Source organism: Podospora anserina, chromosome 6 (genome assembly GCF_000226545.1).
Source record: "Podospora anserina S mat+ genomic DNA chromosome 6, supercontig 4".
In the NCBI taxonomy this organism is placed as follows: Eukaryota; Fungi; Ascomycota; class Sordariomycetes; order Sordariales; family Podosporaceae; genus Podospora; species Podospora anserina.
Window position 1 is genome coordinate 327,552 of NW_003613579.1, and position 19,910 is coordinate 347,461.

A 19,910-nucleotide genomic window follows, 5' to 3' on the forward strand; every position below is an offset into this window, starting at 1 on the left:
AGGAATCCACCGTCCATTTTACCCAATTCGCTGGCCCCGGGTGCTGAATAAGAGCCTCACGGGCTAAATGGAAGCTGTGACATCCATTCCCTGTCATTCCGCTACATACGCATGAAGAGCCTAACATTGTTTGCTTATTGGTTTGTGGGTTTCTGCTGTCCTCGACTCGACTCGACTCGACCGGCCCCTTTTCAGCCAGCAAAAAAAACAAAAAAAATAAAGATATAAAAAAAAACAAAGACAAGAACAAGTGCCATAACAAGCCTTCATGGTCATGCCCAACTCCAAAATGTAGTGACAAAAAACACAAGACACAACAACGCCTTTCCGAAGCACAGCTCTGCGGGCCTCTGCTGCCCCCCACACACACCAGACGCACCGCACCACCTCTGCGCACCAATCATCCCCCCCTTGGAGCCTATCCCAAACCCACGTGGTATTGGGCTGGGACAGTCATTTTCTCTGTATATCCCTATCCCCTCATCCCTATCAGCCACTCTCCATCTGAAAATGAGCCGTTTTTTCCCCTCTGGTCATTTATCGGTCCTGGATGCTGCCGACAAAAGATGGATCCCTAACACTGCCACCAGCGTCGCCGAGACCGGCAATAGGACGGTTGTAACTGAAGCCAGTGAACTGGTTCTGCATCGTCTGGGAGAGAACAGGTCCCTCGACGTACGAATCTTGTGGCGGCTCCGAGGTGAATTCGGGGTCAAAGTTTGCCGTGTCCAGAGCATCAACCTACATGTGGTTAGTAATAGACAAGTACATCGTGGGACAGAAGCAAAACTTACCACGCTGGGCTTGAATGTGGGCTCATACTTGCGCTGAAGCAGCTTGCGCCAATCTATGGCATGGAAAAAGGGGTGAGCCTTGATCTCTGCGGAGCCGTTCGCACCAAGACGCTGTTGGGGATCGCGGTTGAGGAGCTTAGTGAGCAGGTCCTTGGCGGCTGGCGGTACAACCTCCTGGCTGGGGAAGTGCAGAGGCTCGCTGAGAATCTTGCGGTACATCTCGTTGGTGTTCTCATCGTAGAAGGGAGGCAGACCCGTCAACATCTCGTACAAGAGAACACCGAGTGTCCACCAGTCGACTGTCTTGTTGTAGCCGTTACCCATCAACAATTCAGGCGCCAGATACTCGGGGGTGCCGCAGAACGTGTTGGTACGGTCTTCATCCTTCATGTCAAGCTTGCACAGGCCGAAGTCGCACAAGGCAATGTGACCTTGATAGTCGAGAAGAATATTCTCGGGCTTCAGGTCACGGTAAATGACGTTGAACCCGTGCAGACACTCGAGAGCACACAAAAGCTCGGCGGTGTAGAATCGACTGCGGTTAACGTCGAACCGCTGCTCCTTTTGCAAGTGGTGGAAAAGCTCGCCGCCGTTGACAAAGGCCAAGACGAAGTAGAGCTTCTCGGGGCTCTGGAAGGTGAACTTGAGCGGAACGATAAAGGGATTGTTGATCTGGGCGAGCACCGATCTCTCGGCGAGAGTATGCGCCACTTCAGACCGAGAGATGATGTGGGCTTTCCGGATGGTCTTCAGGGCGTAAATCCGGTTTGTGTCCTTCTTCTTTACCTGCATGACCTTGCCGAAGCTGCCCTTGCCCACCACCTTGAGGAGCTCAAAGTCTTCAATCTTGAGCTTTCCAGCTCTGTTCTCCACGTACTCGACGCCAATCTTGATCTTGCCGGTGCCATATTGCACGTCCACCCACTCCACACCAGTCTGTCCGAGCGTCTTTTCCCGGTTGGCGTGTTCGGCCGCGGCCTTTTCCCGGTCCTTCTTACTGGCCTTGGGATCCTCAACGTATGGTTGCTTCTCCTCGAATCTGGGGTTAATACGGGCCACACCGAGGAAAATATCCTGGCTGCGGCCGGATCCCGGTGGCGCATTGGGATTGCGGATATAAAGATGAATCACCAACTCTGTTACTCTGGAAACATCGAACTTGTATTGGGTGTTGGAGCCGGCCCAGAGAGGGTTCTCGGGTGTTCCTTCGACCGAGTTGACAAACACTTGCAACTTGTCGAAATCGATCAGGGCATAGGGCATGTACTTGGACGAGATACGACCGTGGTTGGTGGGGATGCCGGAGAAACCGCCCGAGGTCTGGGGCCTGCCCATGAAACCCGAGGTCCTCGAGGAAGACGAGGGGCGGATCGAACTTGACATGTTGAGAGCATTTCCGGTCGACAGCGAGTTGCCACCATGTGCTGGGTTGTTGAAGGAAGCGCGGTGCTGTTCGGGGAGGGAGAACCCTTGACCTTCGTGAAGGGTAACGACAAGAATACCGGGCTTGGGAGGGGCAACGACGGGAGCTTGCGTAAGGGCTTCCGAGGCCGCTAGACAAAAGGTCAGGTTAGATTGGGCTCTGTTCGCGAAAGGGCCAGGGAATAGTCATAGAAGAAACGCACCGATGGTGTTCTCATTTGTGGGTGTGACAGCACCAGAGATGTCCCCTTGGCTCTTGCTGTCCTTGTCTGTGATGGTGGAGGTTGAAGGTGACCTCGAGAAGGTGCTCGTGAGGGGTCCCAGATGGGTTTCCTTCAGCTCTAAGGGGTGACTTGTGTTAGCTGACTCGAGAACAGAGACGAAGATGCGACGCAGAAGTGGCCCATCGTGGCCGAAGCCAGGCGTGGAACTAAGTGGTCGCGGGAGTTGCGGTGGTGCTTGACATACTCTTGGTGAGTTTCCACGACATTTTGCAATCTGGTGAGGCCGTCGGCCTGTAGACGGGATATGGTAGGGAGGGTGTTGCTGCGACCGCAGACGGGCGTCGGTCTGTCGAAAAGGGCTGCAGCTAAGGTAGGAGACTGAGGTTCTAGGTACTGGATAGGTACGGGATAGGTACGGAAAGATACTGTCAACAAGCTTGCTTGCTCGATTCTTTTCTTGGGTGGGTTTGTGGTTTGTGGTTTGTGGTTTGGGTTGGATGCGGTGCGGTGCGGTGCGGCAAAGGTAAATCGTAAGGAGGAGAGCACCTTCTCTTCTTGCCGTCAGTGTTAGGGATTGTTAGGGATGAGGATGGGGTGTCCAGTGCGCACGGCGCTGGTTCGAAACCAAGCAGTGTGGGTCGAGGGGCTAATTGTGCGCTGAGCGCTATTCCCCCCATTCCCCACTGTTGACCACCCACTACACTTCCAGTTGATGCGTTGTAAGAGCTTTGTCTGAGACCGTGGACCCAATGGCGCTCTTGTTTTTTTTGTTTTTTTGTTGTTTTTTTTACGGATTCTCTTCACTGCATATGCCCAATGCGACGGTGCCAATTGTTCTGGAAATTTAGAGACCTTCTTTTGCTCAACTCAGAGAGGATCTGACAGCAGGACCACCTCACCTACTGTGGATAGAGACGAGCTGATGGCACCCCCATGCCGGATTGAGGTGGCAGTCCAGCCATGAATGACAGCCCCGCACTTCCAGGTTGTCGTTACGCAGCTGAACCTTGAATCTAGGATTTGGCTTGCAGAAGAAAAACACCACGGCAACATCTATGTACCGTGTAGAGTACCAGAGAAGCCATCTCCTGGTGACGACGTACTGCGCGATAAGCCAGCCATGCTGCTCCCTTGCGTCCTCACCTCACACCACAGAGTGCACGAGAACGACGAGCCCCTCATTGTTTGTTCCACCCGAAACGGTGCGGGAGCGAGGGGCGGCTCTCCGGCTCCGTAATGCACGGAGTAGCCGTAGACTACGGAGTCGATCAGCCACTCGCCATTGGCAACACAGCCTCGACGATGGCAAATTCCAGCCCCTTTTTTCTGAGGGGTTGCCGAAGGAGATTCAAGACAGAAGCAACCCCGTCACGTGGCGCTAACCGAAAATCGTCAATCTCCAGTGCCCCGGCAACCTGGTCACCGTCATCAAAAGGTTTCACCGATCAACAAGAATGAAACCCCGAAATATCTCATCAAATACCAACACCATGGTATTTGAACTGATGAAGAAATAGTAACAGCACCATCGACACCTGATCTTGCATATCCGTACATACAACAACACTGCATCACTGGCCCCTATTCCCGCATGCCAAGGATTCCCTCCTTTATGTCTGCCCTAACTGCGCTGAAGTCTGATGCGTCTCGGGCAACATATCCTTCATCTGCGACATCCCAAATTTGGCAGCCTTGTTCGTATCCAGATATTACACATATTCAACCCATGACAAATACTATGGGTTAGGGTTATGGCACCTTCATGAGTCGATCCGGGTAAAGAGTTGACCTTTCGCAGCTCATAAGGTACCGTAGCATCCATCTCATGGCTCACAATCTGAACACCCCGGGCATATCCCGAGACAACCAGTTTTGTCTCTGGGTGACTATCGTTGGATCGACGTCTTGTGGTGGTGATTATGAAGGCTCGTCTTGCTGCAGTAGTGGTGATGGGATAGCCAATGCCAGGGTGAGCAGGGCCAGGAGTGGGATTCTCATCGTGACTGATGCTGACTGTGCAACTCTGAGAGAATATCTCAGTTGGTGGATATATTCCAATCCCTCGACTGGCTCCAACCGTCTTGCTACCTTTGATGAACATGAAAAACCTGCAGCTCTTTCTGGCTCGTTCTTTCCGTTTGATCCCCCCTCGCTCTTTCCACCTTCCACTGTTGTTGCCATTCGCTCCTTCCTCTTTCCAGCACCGTTCTTTCCAATTTCACTCCTTCCTCCCCTTGGTCCTTCCGCCATCGTGGTTCCTTCCACTAGTGTCCTTCTCATCGTTCCTTCCACCTCACTTCTTCCCCCACTTACTCCCCCTTCCCCTTCTCCCTCCCTCCCTTCTCACCCGCAAACAAACAAATCCAAACCCTCACCACCGCCGGCCCAGCAGCAGAAACAGCAACAGCCCAATCAAACAGATTCCACCCCCCCACCCCCAAAAACCTCTCCCATCCCCCGACAGCCTGCACGGCAGAGACGTGATAGACAAGATCACTGATTAACATCCCCCAGCACATGAGCTTCCACAACTTCAGGTCGTCGTAGAGCCATAGAATGACTGATTCGTTGAAGGCAAACACCAGCCATGCGCCTGCCAACTGAGTGTAGAGGTATTGATTCTGGGGGGAGAAGGGCGGGGACCATGAGGGGGGATGGGGGCGGGCGATGGCGCTGTGGTAGGAGGAGGGGGTGAAGAGGGTTAGGTAGGCGCCGTTTAGGGCGCCGAGGGGTTCCAGGAGGAGGAGGACGAGGCGGAGGGGGAGGGGGATGGTTGTTGATGCTTTGGGTGGGGACATGGTGGGGTGAATAATGGATACCTAGGTTCTGGGAGGTGAGAGTTGAGTTGAGAGGGAGGGTTTATAGGTTTCGAGGGGTGCTGTGGGAGGTAGGTAGTTTCTTTGTTTGACATGGGTCTCTGAGGTCAGAGTCTGAGGTAAGCCCTAATAGCAAGGAGGTTTTGCGGGGGTGTTAGAGGTGGCGATGGCTCAGATCGGACTTTTGTGGTAGCACAGCTGAAGAAGCGTTCTGACAGCGATGCCAGTGGCCTGGATCGTGATTGTGGCTGCATTTGGTGTGTGGCATCTTCAAGGTGTGGTGATCGTGGAGGTGTGAGATCGAAGGATTGGATTGGAGCGGCTGACACGGGGGTGAGCTGTGGCTGGTGATTACTTGTCAAAGCTGCAATGATTCAAGCACCCACGCTACATGGTGAATTTTGAGAAGGAGCTGTCGGTAATGTGGTAATGTGGTGATGTGTCAAGTTGTCAATGTGTTGATCTGCTAAAGAGCATACTTCCCCCCCTCCTGGCATCTCTCTCTCACCTCACCTCCCCCTCACTTTAACCCTCATCGGCATCCCCCCCTTCGGATGTCCCGCCAACCCCCCAACCATATAAACCCTCTGTCCCCACAACCTCTTCCCCCCCTCCATAAACACGCTTTCGTCCACCTCAAAATCAAACTCCCTCACCGTCAGCCCCAGTATCATCCTCAACTCCATCATCGCCAGTTCCTGCCCTATACACGCCCTCGGTCCCAGCTCAAACGGCCGGAAGGCGTTCTTGCCTACATACAACTCCTCCCCTTCTTTTGCGAGGAACCTCTCTGGGAGGAATTCTTCGTTGCGGGGGAAATACTCCTCTAATTTGTGGGTGGCAAATGTCGCGCCGATGACGAGGAACCCGTCGGTGGGGTAGGTCTTGCCTGTTTTGTGGTTGTGGAGGGTTACGTCTGGGCGGCCTTGACGGACAGTCAGGGCAGGAGGGAAGATGCGGAGGGTTTCTTTGATTACGGCTGTTGTATAAACCAAGGAGTTCAAGAGTTGGGGGTTGGCGGCGATTTTAGCTGCTGCTTGAGAGGGGTCAGGGCCGAGGATGGCGTCGTGTTCAGAGCGGAGTTTAGCCAGACATTGGGGGTTCTGGGACAAGAGGTAGTAAGCGAAACAGAGGTTGGTGGCGGTGGTGTCGTGGCCGGCGAAGATGAAGATTTTGAGGTGGGGGATGGTGCGGTTGAGGAAGGCTTCGAGGTCGAACTTGGGGTTGGAGTCGGGGTTCTCGGCCAGGTAGGCTTTGACGGCGAGGGAGAGGATGGTCTTGTGGAGGGTGGTGGAGGTTTCGTTGGAGAGGTTCTCTCTTACGGCTGGGGCGAGGACGTTACGGATGATGCGCTCTAGTCGCCAGAGGTCGTAGAGACGGAAGGGGTTCAGGAGTTTGACGAGGGCGTCGGGGGTTCGGTTGGGGATGAGCCATTTGACCTGGTCGGCGATTGCTTTTTCCAGAGGGTTGCCTTCTGCTTGGCACTTGAAGTTGTTGCCCCTGAACAGGTGAGTGAATGGTCACTCAAGCAGCTGGCAAGTAGGCTTTGCTCGACTCACAAGACAGCACGACCAATGACATCAATCGTCAAATTTATAGCCAACTGCTGCATCTTGACGACCTTCCCTGACTTGGCAACCTTCCTCAGATGCCTCTTGAAAATATCGATCTCCTCAATGAACTCCGGAGCCATCGTCGCAACATTTTTGGCAGAGAAACCGGGGTTGTAAATCGCCCGCCATCTTTTCCACTCAGGCCCATCCATCGTCAACAAGTCCTTGCCCTGGAACATGGGTGTGAACATGTCTTTCAGCTGATTCGATTTGGGGAGAGTCTTTGCCAACACCTGCTGATTGGAAAACTGAGACACTATCTCGGGATCCATAACATAGAGAATGGGATCAATCATCGGCCAGACATCCATCACGATAACGCCATCTTTTATAATATCTGAGTGTTGGCGCAGAAATAGTGACGTGAGTGTTAGGCGGTTGATCTCCATTGGGACATCTTTGAAGGCTTTGCCGCTTTCGATCATGTGGCCAAAGATGAAGTGGTGAGGCATGCCCGGCTGCAGACAAGGTTAGTGAGATCCCATCCATGTATCAGGAAGTAGCGAAACTGACTGTGTTGGTATCTTTGGCGTACTTTCGGATCTTCATGCGTACGGTGTAGAGCCGGTAAACAAATCGAACAAGAAGGAGCACAACGATGTAGCCGGCTGTCCTGCCCACCAGGGCAAAGGAAAGCGATGCCATCTTGGAGTACCTAGTTCAGCTTTTCGCCTGGCTCAAGGAAAGGCGAGGAGCAAAATCAAAAAGAAAAAAACGTTGATGCTCCGGGGGCAAGTTGAATTTATGGTATTGGGCTAGACACGACCGGGGAGCGGCCAAGGATGCTGACATTCTTTCCTAGATGTCACCATGATATGCAAAACCCATGCGCCAACGACCAACAACGACCAACAACGTTGACTAGCTCCAACAGCAACCGGGAAACACGCGTGTTCAGATGCATAGAGTCACAATAACGCTGGCATTATCTGCCTAGAAGTCGCTCCAGGTGACAGCGCTTACAACCAAGGGCTAAATTAGAAGTTGTCACTTTGGCAGCGTCCTCGAAGCCTGCCAATCTTGGTAGGTAGCCAGCCTGATTTGACTATAAAAGGAGTCTGGCTAGCTAGCAGGGCATGGCGTGTCTTATCCGGTGTGGTCTAGCCGTCCTAGGCAAAACATTCGAAAACATTACAATATACGAAAATCGCAGCCAAAAACTGGGCCTGTTTCGTGCCAAGTAATACAGCAATATCTCAACCTACCCACGTATAATTGATGATGGTTTGAATGATGCTCCAATTCCCAGACCTTCGTAATCGCTGGCTTCCAAAGGCCTGGTACTTACCATTGAATTGTAAGGGCCCATTGAACTATAAGCGCATTGAACTGTGAGGGTTACTGCCCATTGAACTGCGGCCACCGCAGCCATCGCCAAACCACCGATTGTAGCATCATGGCCAGGATCTCAGGCCTCAATTGTTCAGGCCCGTCAAGTACGAACCTTTGGCAAATGCAAGACGAGAGCACTGACAATGGGAAAACCCAGTTTTCCCATGCAAAATGTGGCTTTTGCGATGTTCATACACCCAAAGGTTAATTTCTGCCCAATTTGCCCAGGACGGTTAGACCACACCGGATAAGACACGCCATGCCCTCCTGGTTAGCCAGACTCTATAAAAGTCTATCTGATGTGTCCTGCCTGGGATGAACATGAAGTCTACCCAAGTACACTCGGCATTATGCAAGGTCGACACTAAACCCGAACCTAGCCAGAGAACCGGAACACCACGTACACACGACAAGGCAAATCAGATCAAGAAGCGAAGTGTTGTGTTTCAGCCCTGCGGCTTATGATTGCTGCATTACATTTGCAAATATATTCCAAAAGCTAAATGCCTACCCAATAAATACCCCAAAAATATTTCCAAACATATGTATCATTTGCCCAAAAAAAAGCTTTCATCATCTATGTTCATTGACTCCCCCTTGTCCGAAAACTATCCATCTCAAAAGAAAAGTGTACTTTTTTAAAGAAGAACAGCAGCCAAACCAGCCACCGCAGCGAGCAGACCCTCAACAGGGCCAACAGCACGGCCAGCACCGGCTGTCACTGGGGTGTTGGTTGTGGAAGGGAGGTCAGTCACAGCGGGAACGGTGACTGTGCCGAAGGAGGTGGGAACAACGACGACGGGGGGCTCAACATCGGGACCACCGGTGACATCAGGGCCGTCAGTAACGACGGGGGGCTCCTCGCCGCCAGGACCGCCAGTGACGATGGGCTCCTCCTCTTCGGTGGTGGTAGGGGGAACCTCTGGACCGGGGCCGCCGGTAACCTCGGGACCATCGGTGACGACGGGAGGCTCCTCCTCAGGCTCCTCGGTGGTGGTAGGAGGAACTTCGGGACCGGGACCACCAGTAACCTCAGGGCCGTCAGTGACAACAGGGGGCTCCTCCTCATCAGTGCTGGTAGGGGGAACCTCGGGGCCGGGGCCGCCAGTGACCTCAGGACCGTCGGTGACGATGGGGGGAGTGACCTCGCCGCCCTCGGTGGTGGTGGGGAGGGCAGGAACGTCAGTCACGGGGCAGACGGTGGTGGTGACGATGGTCTCGGTGGTGACAATGACGACGCCGCCGGTGGGGCAGGCGGGAACAGTCGAGGGGCACTGGGTGATGGTCTTGACCGTGGTGGTGGTGATGGTGCTGGTGGTCCACTCCTCGGTGGTGGTGGTGCCGGTGCTGTCCTCGTCTTTGGTGGTGGTAATGGTGGGGGTATCGGTCACGCTGGGTTCCTCGGTAGGCTCATCGGTGGGAGTAGCAGTTGGCTCCTCGGTGGGCTCCTCAGTGGGCCCATCAGTACGAGTGGCAGTAGGCTCCTCAGTGGGTTCCTCGGTAGGCTCGGCAGTAGGAGTGGCAGTGGGCTCCTCGGTCTCGGTGGGAGTAACAGTAGGCTCCTCGGTTGGCTCGTCAGTAGGAGTAACGGTAGGCTCATCAGTTGGGGTCACAGTCGGCTCATCCGTAGGAGTAGCGGAGGGCTCGGTAGTAGTCTCGTCATCCTCGCAGTAGTCGTCATCGGTGGTGGTAGGTCCACCGGTGGGAGTGGCTGTGGGCTCCTCAGTGTCGGTAGGAGTGACGGTTGGTTCCTCAGTGTCAGTGGGAGTGGCAGTTGGCTCCTCAGTAGGCTCCTCCGTGGGCTCATCGGTAGGAGTGGCGGTAGGCTCCTCCGTGTCCGTAGGAGTCACAGTAGGCTCATCGGTAGGAGTGACGGTGGGCTCAGTGGTGGTCGTCTCGTCGTCCTCGCAGTAGTCATCATCCGTCGTGGTAGGCGCCTCAGTCTCGGTCGAGGTAACAGTTGGCTCATCAGTGGGAGTCACAGTTGGCTCGTCGGTGGGAGTGACAGTTGGCTCCTCAGAGTCGGTGGGAGTGGCGGTAGGCTCCTCAGATTCAGTGGGGGTGACAGTGGGCTCGTCGGTAGGAGTGACAGTGGGCTCGTCGGTAGGAGTAGCAGTGGGCTCCGTGGTAGTAGTCTCGTCATCCTCACAGTAATCATCCTCATCGGTCGAAGTGCTTGTTGGCTCCTCGCTGGTCCAGGTCTCCGAGATGGTGTATGTCTCGATGGTGGTGGTAGTGGGCTCGACACTTGGCTCGGTTGTGGGCTCAGCGGTAGCGGTAGCCGAGGTGTGCGTCATGGTGTACACAATGCACGAGCAGACCGAGCTCACAGACTGGACACTGCCATCGCAATTGTAGAAATTAGTTGGGATGGCGATGGCCGCTGTGGTGGTGCCGGCAATGAAGCCGGGGCAGAAGGCCGAAGCCTCGGCCGCGTAGTTGGCGTCGATGAGGTTGCGGTAGCAGTTGTCCTCATGCTATTCACCTTGTTAGCTGTCATCTCATCTCTCATGATAAACATCAGACGAACGTGTGGTTCCTTACACAGTCGGGCCATTCGGTGGCGGCACCCAGACCCACGGCCAGGGCGCCCAGAGACAAAGTAGAAACGCGCATGTTTATGTACCCCTTTTCTTTCCCAGAGAGCGAATGACTAAATCGACACAAGAAGGCAGACGAGAAACGAACGACTGCGGGACCCGAAGGTCTATGTACGAGATTTCAATGCTGGGTGAGCGGAAGGTGAGGAAAGGGAACCCCAGATCCCGAGGAGGTGGGTGGACCAGCATCTTTATCTCTTGCCCAGCATCTCGTTTCCTTCTACCCTTTCTTCTCCTTCCAAAAAGTCCATAGTTTGATGCCGAGCCCCGGCTCGCAGGCGCCGGAGGGCACTCCACACACACACCTGGAGCGCGGCGTCAATACGAAGCCAGCCTTTTTTTGGAGCAACGATTGGACCGTCCCAGACCACGCGAGGTCCCGGTCGACAGGGGTTGGTGATCTCCACCAAGGACTCAGCTCTTGGGCGACAGCGGTCCAATCTTTGTCGCCGCCAGCGCCCGGTGGAGATTGCAGTTTTCCTTTCCAGAGCTTCCCTTCAAACTGCATAATAATGGCTTGCCATGCGGGTGGAGATGATGATGATGATGATGATGATATTGGATGGATGTTTGTCCGATGGCAGAGCTCCCATTGTGCCTGGTACCTGGATCGATCGGCACAGCAACAAAGAGAGAGCGAGAGGGTGAGCGAGAGAGAGAAGGAACGAGAGAAAGGAACAATGCAGCACGCCGCAGGGTACAGTGCAATGCAGATGGCCACTCAATTCAAGACCAACACCGGCCAGTCAATCGCGGCCACCGCAGCTTTCTCCACACTGTTGACTGCAGTGGGCTGAGCACATCACCAGCCTCTGATTGGACGGCCAAGACGTTGCTCGTTTTTTGACATCTGTGTTTGGTACCAAGAGAATCACCTCAGATGCCGTCGTGGAATATTGAAAAGTCTCAGGGCCAACACGACCACCTGCAGAGCAAATCACCTGAGACATGGAGAATCCTTTGCGGAGAAGAACTTTCTCAACGTGCCCGACTGACATGGAGGAGGGTCCTGCCCAATTGACGTCAGAATGGGACGGTAACAGCGAACACCGGCACTGATTATGGCCTGTCATCGCTTCTCTCCACCATCAGTCTGGGGCAGTTGTAAGGGTATTCTTACATTCTCAACATACCATTAGATAATAGGTCTTTTTTGGTCCTCGCATCTTTGGGTAGAAACACGATGACTGCATCCCTCAGGCACCGAGGGGGCACCACACAAACACTCGCCTCCGACAGCAACATCGGATCTGTGGATTCAATACTACCCCGCCGCCAGTTGCCTGTTGCTGACATATACCGGGCCAAAAGCCGGGCGATCGTATCATGATACAGTTCTGACAGCTGTGCCGGAATGGCAGTGAGGCCTTGTTAGTTTGACATTTTGTTTGTATTTTTAGTGCTAGAACCAGTCCGGCCATATTGCGGTATTACTTGCTGACAAAGGTGGGTGTTACAGCTTTTGACTTTGCATCAGTAGAATTAAGATTGCAATGTAAGGTAGTAAACAAACTCTTACATTCAACCTGTTCCCGTCGGTCCTGAGGGGAGACCATCAGCACACGAATAAACCCCGTGATTATACCCGTCCAGTTCGCATTGCCTCTTACACCTTCAGCTCACCACTGCGGCGCCAAAACCCCAACCCCCATCCCAACCCGGCGTTTACGGATATTGCCCCTACAAATGGAAACGGCAAAAAAGGGGGCACGTAACACAACCTCAATCCTTCCGCCCCAACGCCAGGTCCGAGTGTCCAACGTCCATCCCAAGCTCAGAGGTGGCACAACTTTCGACAGACGGCTACGCAAAGGAACAATCCAATATTACAACTCTAGAAATAAAAAGCCACAGCCAGCCACAACTACTCATGCCAGGCATCACAACGTAATGAAAAAACAAAAATCATGAATCCGGAAGGCCACGAGTGCAAAGGAAGAGAAAGGTGCTCGAAGTCAAAGACACGGGACGGAAAGCCTCAGATCTTCGAGTTTCAGATGTTTCACCTTACCCATTCCTCAAAGAATACCACAAAAGAATTATATACCAAGAAAACCACGCGATTTTATCAAAGAGCGTGCATGAGAACATCGTGGCAATAGGACTGGAGAAAGTCTTGTTGAAATTCATGGCAACTCCTGCCAAGGAGGAAAAATACCTCGATCAAAATGAATCTCGAGATGGATTGATGATCAACACTGTGCAACAATGCACATGAGAAAGAGACTGATATTCTCCTCTTACTTGGCAGGAGATCAACCTTTCTAAGGTAGGTAAACAGATGAGTCGGTATTTACGTACTTCTCGAAGCCGACAGCTTCACTATAAACCCTCCCTCAAAGCTAACTATCTACATCCACAAAAGAAACAACCCCATGCGGCCAAGAATCCCATTCTCCTTCACCAGAAAATAACCACAAAACAACATGGTTCGCTCTGTTCATTCTATTTTCAGTTCCCCTTTTTTCGATTTTGCAGCCTCTCTTCATCGGCAAAAAGAAGAAGGCAAACTGCCTCCTCCCACCACTCACTCACCGGTTTTCATCCATAGAAAAGCAACAACAAACCTTCAACACAGTAATTCTCTTGCAAAACACTGTACCAACAACAAAGAACCCAGAACACTCACCCAATCACCAACCACCACCACCCCATCCACTTCTCACTTCATCATTTTTCCCTCTCAGCCTCAACACACGACTCAGAAACCCCTTCAGCTGAATCCAAAAAGCACTCCTCGCGTCATCCCCCAGTAAACAAAAACCCTCACTCCTTCCTCAGCCTCCTGAATCCACACCTACCAACCACTCGGTATTCCGTGGAAAAAGCGAGCCATCAGCCCAAAAGAACAACAAGGGATCCCTTCAATCCAAATCCTCACTGCCAAAAGTGCCAACTCGAATTACTTCATCATGGCCAGTGATTCCAAAATCACCAGCTCACTAGTGGGCACCTGCTTCCCAGCCATATGCCAGGTTCTTCAATGGACAGACCAGCTTCGTGCCAGTGGTGGTAGCAAAACACGACTCGACAAGTCAGAAAATAACAAGGCGGGAGAGGAGTCTAACAGTTGCGTTCTGTATTATGATTCATCGTGTACCTTTCTCATTTCATACCCAATCACACAACCCATCATCAAAGCGTACATAGTCTTCCAATCTAGGATCGCAAACTCTTCATTCAGATCACACTCCCGCCACCCCTCCCTTTTTTGACATCCACTTTATCAACTTTCTCCCGTCGGCCCAGCTCTCACCACCTCCCCCTTGTCCAACACAACCTCCCAATCCGCCCCCTCCACCGCCTCCGCCTTGTGCGCAATCGTAATGACGGTAGAATACCTCAGCTCCTCCCTCAACAGTCGCTGGATATACCTCGCCGTCTCCCCGTCAATACTCGCCGTCGCCTCATCCATAATCACCACCGGGCTCCTCCTCAAAATCGCCCTCCCCAACCCCACCAGCTGCCTCTGCCCCTGAGACAAATTCTTTCCCCCTCCATCCACCGGACTGTCGAGCGTGAAATCCCCCGACATCCCCAGCACCCGTTGCAACACATCCGCTCGTTCGGTCTCCCCTCTCTCGTCAAGCGGGTCGAGATTATCCCTTAGTGTACCGGCGAACAGAACCGGGTCTTGGGCGACAAATGTGATGTTCTTTCTCAGCGCGTGTTTGTCAACGTCCGCAAGGTCGACGTTGCCAATGCGGATTGACCCCCCTGTACCCGCGTCGGGGTGTAATGTCCCCAGTAGACTCAATGCCAGTGTACTCTTTCCTGACCCAGTGCGACCAGTAACAGCCACGTTGCGAGTGCCGCCTGGAATGGCAAAGGTGACATTCTTGAGCACGGGTTCAAACTCTGGCGCGTACCGCAAAGTAACATTGTCGAATACAATAGCATCCCCATACAAAGGCCAGGCAGCTGGCGGTTTGAAGCTCCCCTTGGGTTCCTGCTCCAGACTCAGCAGCTCAACGATGCGCTCGACGCTGACAAACTGCATCTGCAGCTCGCCATACCGACGACAGAGGCTGTGAGTCGACCTGACAAAGTTCGCCGCCGAAGCAAGAACAAACCCGACGGTACCACCCGAGAGACCCGAGAGGACGGCCGTGAGGGTCAACGCAAAGGTGGTGAAGGCGGAGAGCAAGTCGAAGCGGTACTGAAGCCAGCTTTGTAACGACCAATAAAAGTGGTCCATTCGCTGGAAGGAGTCGGTGGTGAAAACGATGCGGTTTTGGTAGTGTGGCTGGGCCCGGAAGGCGCGAACCGTCGCGAGCCCTTCGAGGAGCGTGCCAAAGTTGGACATCAGCGGTGATAACGACACCGTCTCGAGTCTTCGCAATGACTGAGAGGTGGGGAGGAAGCTGTCAAAAATCCAGAAGAAGATGCCTGTCATGATGACGCTAATAACAAGGAATGACGGCGTGATGGTGGCAATCACAGTGATGGCAGACAGCCAGGCAAACGTGGACCATGTCACAGTCTGCAGCAATACGGCCACGCTTCCATCAACGGTGCCCATGTCAGACGTGAGCCTGTTCATCAGCCTCCCCACTGGGGTGACGTCGTAGAACCGGAAGGTGGCGTTGGAGACGCGCTGCATGGTCTCGCGGAACAGGTTCTTGCCAGCTTCGTAGATGATGCCCACGAGGGCAACATCAGAGCACGTTACCGTAAACACCTGGATGAGGGAGAGTACCAGGAGGCCGACAGCCCAGGGCATCACGTTGTCGGCTGGCGAGGGTAGATAACGACTCAAGTCAAGCCAGCTCTTCAAGCCACCAACTCGAGATTGCTGGAAGACGTGTTGAGAGAAGACTGCTTGTTGAAGATCGTCTGGGTGACCGCTCAGCCCAAGAGCATGTAGGCGGTGAGCATTCGCCGGCTTGTCATCGTATCCCTCACCCCATTCCTTGAGGAACCAAAAGTAGCCAACCTTGGCAGCCCTAAACGCAATAAAGAAACCGATCATGGTAAACCACCAGGCAATCCTGCCAGCCTTGATGTATCGCCAGTACACCGATACCAACACGCCGCCATGTACGCGGTGTTCGTCCTGGATAAACTTGTCGGGCACTGGCTCTTCCCCCTCTCCCCCATTGTCGGCGGGAGCAGCCTCCTGTTCTTGAGCAGCAGCCAGGGCAGCCAGGTGTTCGAGCTCTCTTTCATTATTCTCCAGCTCCGCCATGCTGTAAGTTTGAACTTTCCCACCCTCGACAACCTCAATGACTTGGTAGGCGTAGCGTTTGACAATATCCACTCGATGAGTTACAAAAACGATCAGCCGTCCAGCTGTCAGAGGGGCTTGCCTGTTGGCAAAGAGATTCTGCAGAATGCTCGTTGCTGTCTGGTGATCCAATGCCGCAATGGGATCATCCAGCAGCAAGATACGAGCGCGACTGTAAAGAGCCCTGGCCAAAGCCACGCGAGCCCTCTGTCCACCAGACAGGCCCACCCCGTTCTCGCCAATCAGCGTGAGGTCCTTGGACTTGAACTTGTCAAGGTCATCCCGCAGACAACAAGCATCGATGACCTGATCAAACCGCGCCTTGTCGTAGACCGAGCAGAACAAAATGTTGTCCCTGATACTCATGCTCTCCAACCATGGTGATTGGGCACAATAGGCAATAACCTCCTTGGGCACCCTTCTCTCACCGCCATGTTGATCCAGCTCACCTAAAACCGCCTGAAGAAGTGCCGTCTTGCCGATACCAACTCTCCCGCAGACCATGGTCAAACCGGCTTTGCACGAAAGCGTGACATCTTTGAGGACCTCCTTCGTCGCCCCAGGCCATGAGAACGACGCCCTCTCCACCGCAATCTCCAGTTCTCCAAGAGGACCATCCGACCCTTCCCCACCTTGCCCGTCCCAGTCATCATTCTCCCTGTCTGGCTCCGTCATAAACTTCTCGATTCTTTGCATCGACACCCTCGCATTAAGCAACGTCTGGAACATTTGCGGCATCTCCCGCAGACTGCTTTCCAACATTCCAAACAGATCCAGCGCCGGAAACGCGATATCCACGGTCAAAGGTTTCTTGGAGATGAGTGTGTAAGCCGAAAAGGCCGCCAAAGGAAACAAGAAGCCGACCAGCGAGTTGATCGTCTTGATGAAGAGAGAGACAATGTTGGCCGTGGCTCTCCTGACCAGCTCGGCCCTCCTGCTGTCCATGATCTGTTCCAACCAGGCGTCCTGCCAGTCATACCAGCGTAAATGTCTGATGGACTCGACAAATTGCGAGGTTCTTTGAAGCTTGACGTCCGTGATTGACCGGCGAGCTCTCTCGATGTTGACAAAAACCTTCATAAGGAGAACGTTGACGGCCATACCGAGTAGAATAACAGGGGCACCGGATAGCGCGGCGGGCCCAAGTATCTTCCAAATAAGGTAGACCGAGAACAAAAAGTTGAACGGCTTGGTAAAGATATCGGGTACCTCCCAGAAGCGCTGTGCCACGTCGTATACGTCGCTGCGCAAGATATTCATGATCTTGCCGGTCGAGGAGGGAGAGTCGTCAGGTTTGGTCTTGATCGTTCTGAGTTGAGGAATGAAGGGCTTGATAGTCTGGTAATGGTGATGGAACCATGCCGCGAGCCGCTGGTATCGGGTTGGCTCTACTTTATCGGCGTCGTCGCTGTGCCTAGACTCACTGTCTGTAAGTGTGGTTTCCGAGGAGATGCCATCGGACGGAGATTCGGGCTGAGCCTGGGAGGCGCCCTCGATGGAGTCGGTACCGCCACCGGGAAAAGTGAAGGCCTTCCGACGAAGCGTCTTTTCGTATATCATGGTGATCATCTCTCCGCGAGAGCGCTCGTAGTTGCGACGGCAGAACCAAATACTAAAGACAGACGACTGTGCCTTAACTAGCCTCCCAAACAGCGTGAGGCCCGCATAGATCATCGCGGTTCGTTTATCCGGCGGGCTGGACGACAGTGCACCGAGCAACTGTTTCAGCAGAACAGGCTCGATCAGCTCCACCGTGCATTCGAGTACTCCCAGACATGTCGTGATCACGAGGTCGAGGCCGTTCGCCTTTAGCAGACGGACGAGAACGGTGCCAGTGAGCTCTCGAAAGAGTGTGTGCAATCTTCCATGTTGAAACTCAAGGGCAAGAAACCACACGTCATCGTCGTTCAGTTGCCGGCTGTACCCGAGCTTCATCAATGGGCTTAACCACGACACAGTCATCCACTGCCAGGCTGTGATGAGATCTTCGGGACTGCGAGCATCAGAGTTTGGGGCTGTGAATGGCTTGCTGATTCCGGTACTTTCCGCGTAGGGTTCCCTCAACGGCATGTTCAGCATCACGAGTATCGAGGCGAAGGTCAGAGATAGTTCGCCAACCCAGACAGCCGTCGAGGGCCAGCCATTGCCAGCAACATCGGGAACCACAATGAATAAGGCTAGTTCCACCAGAAGTAAAGCCCCTTGGATCATCAAGACGGCGCCTGGAAGGGTCCTTGGACGCTCGAGAACAAGCATCGTGCTAGATATGACCTATCGACGTCCATATCAGCATCCCGGGCAGAGATCCTGCCATGTGGGCGTAGCAAGGACAAGACTTACAGCTGGCCCCACGGGCATCAAGAGAACCTGAGCGTTTTCCGGCCAGATGACTGCCCCCGTAACGCCCAACAGGGGAGCTCCAACAGACAACAACAAGAGTGACAAATTCCATATCGTCCACTTTGACCTTTTGACTCCCAAAGAGTCGCCCGTTTCCTGATCGATAGCAGAGATTGTCGTCTCCTCAGCGGCAAATCTGCGTAACCAGGTTGGGCGATACCTTGACCACACCGGGCCAAGCCCATATCGAAGTGTTACTGTCAGCAAGGCAATCCATAACGGAACGTGGCCCACGACGCCCAGGCATTGATGACTGAAGGTGCCCAGTGATGGTATCTAGAACGTGTCAATCAACTTGTGCGTTTTGTCTCAAAGGCGGTGTAGCGGCAACGTACCCATATCCTCTGGCAGCAGCTATAGCAGGGCCAGAAGCTGTCCCACCATCGTGAAGATGACGTGGACGTCATAGTAGCGCCTGGGTTCCCCCGCAACATCCAGAGCCAATCGTCCGGCGGAGACGACATGGAGGAGAAAAAAAGAGTGATCAGGCCCCAAGATCGATATCCAGAGACGAAAGCCCTATCCTATTAACATATCATGGGAGTCGGAGACATCTCCGGGGAGAAAGTGGGAAGAGAGCGCCGCCGAATCGGAAGACCGGATGTTGGTTTAGCTACAGGTCAACGGCGAGGTTGATTGGAGAGAAAAGGGGGTTGCGGTGCTAAACTTGCACCAGCGGCCCCTCCTGGCACAGGGTGGTCGGGACCTTTGCCATCGTAGCATGCCAAGCATGGTATCAAAATGCTCTCCGAACCGGGCCGCATCTGACAATCGAGTCTGTTCAGCCCTTTGTCTGCTCGAAAGATGAGATAGAAATGACGGAAACTTGCCCTGCCAAGACTCGGCAATTCTCCGTGCGCGCGCTGATCAACTACGGCAGAACGTACCATACCGGTAGTGGAGGGAGTTCACATGGAATGACGGCAGCGGATGGAAATGGAGAGAGTCAGCAAGACGAATGGTCCTGCAGGCGCGGATAAAGGGAGGTCGTACCGGTCACCGTCGCCGGCATCGCTGCAAGACAAATGCTTTGCGTGGGACACGTTGCAGCACCAAGTGCCGGGAAACTGGGAAAGGAGACCAATCTGATGACACGAGGCAAAGGGAGAGTTGTGAGAAGTTTGGTCCACGAGATGCAATGCATCCACGGGGAGCATACCCGAACCTTACCCCCCCACCATCCCGTTACAGGGACCTTGAAGTTAGGGAGGGGGCATCCACTAAGGGTTGGGGGTGATGCGCTACACGGCACCGACAGCTGAGACCAACTCGACGTGCATGTGCCGGGCAGCGAGCAATCAATCACACAGCATGGTGCCTCGTGACATCGAATGGTATTTGAGTCTCCGATTTGGTAACGCCCATGAGCAAATTTTTCTGCCTCCTGCAGACCGCCATGAATTGTCCGTTTCGACCTCCCAATGACCAGCTTCCCTGAACGCCATCCTCCCCTCGTGCTGAACCCCAGTGGGGGTCGCTGAC

The 19,910-nt window shown here is 53.7% G+C and overlaps 4 protein-coding genes across 4 annotated transcripts; all 4 read right to left on the reverse strand.

Annotated features, from left to right (window-relative positions):
- Nucleotides 1–537: 537 nt before the first annotated feature.
- Nucleotides 538–2,672, reverse strand: PODANS_6_9150 (uncharacterized protein; the record flags this gene model as incomplete). The annotated part of the gene is made up of 3 exons (XM_003437279.1): nucleotides 538–741; nucleotides 795–2,347; nucleotides 2,420–2,672. Coding segments are annotated over 3 exons (2,010 nt in total), but the record flags the coding sequence as incomplete, so codon positions are not given.
- Nucleotides 2,673–5,765: 3,093 nt separating this feature from the next.
- PODANS_6_9160 (uncharacterized protein) lies at nucleotides 5,766–7,321 on the reverse strand (the record flags this gene model as incomplete). Its single annotated transcript, XM_003437280.1, has 2 exons — nucleotides 5,766–6,756; nucleotides 6,816–7,321. The coding sequence occupies 2 exons, from the start codon at nucleotides 7,319–7,321 to the stop codon at nucleotides 5,766–5,768; spliced, it is 1,497 nt and encodes a 498-aa protein (XP_003437328.1).
- A 1,518-nt stretch (nucleotides 7,322–8,839) lies between these two features.
- Nucleotides 8,840–10,817, reverse strand: PODANS_6_9170 (uncharacterized protein; the record flags this gene model as incomplete). The annotated part of the gene is made up of 2 exons (XM_003437281.1): nucleotides 8,840–10,678; nucleotides 10,746–10,817. 2 exons carry the CDS (start codon nucleotides 10,815–10,817, stop codon nucleotides 8,840–8,842), a joined length of 1,911 nt encoding a protein of 636 aa, XP_003437329.1.
- A 3,210-nt stretch (nucleotides 10,818–14,027) lies between these two features.
- On the reverse strand, nucleotides 14,028–18,892 carry PODANS_6_9180 (uncharacterized protein; the record flags this gene model as incomplete). The annotated part of the gene is made up of 3 exons (XM_003437282.1): nucleotides 14,028–18,299; nucleotides 18,369–18,704; nucleotides 18,764–18,892. 3 exons carry the CDS (start codon nucleotides 18,890–18,892, stop codon nucleotides 14,028–14,030), a joined length of 4,737 nt encoding a protein of 1,578 aa, XP_003437330.1.
- Between the last annotated feature and the right edge of the window lie 1,018 nt (nucleotides 18,893–19,910).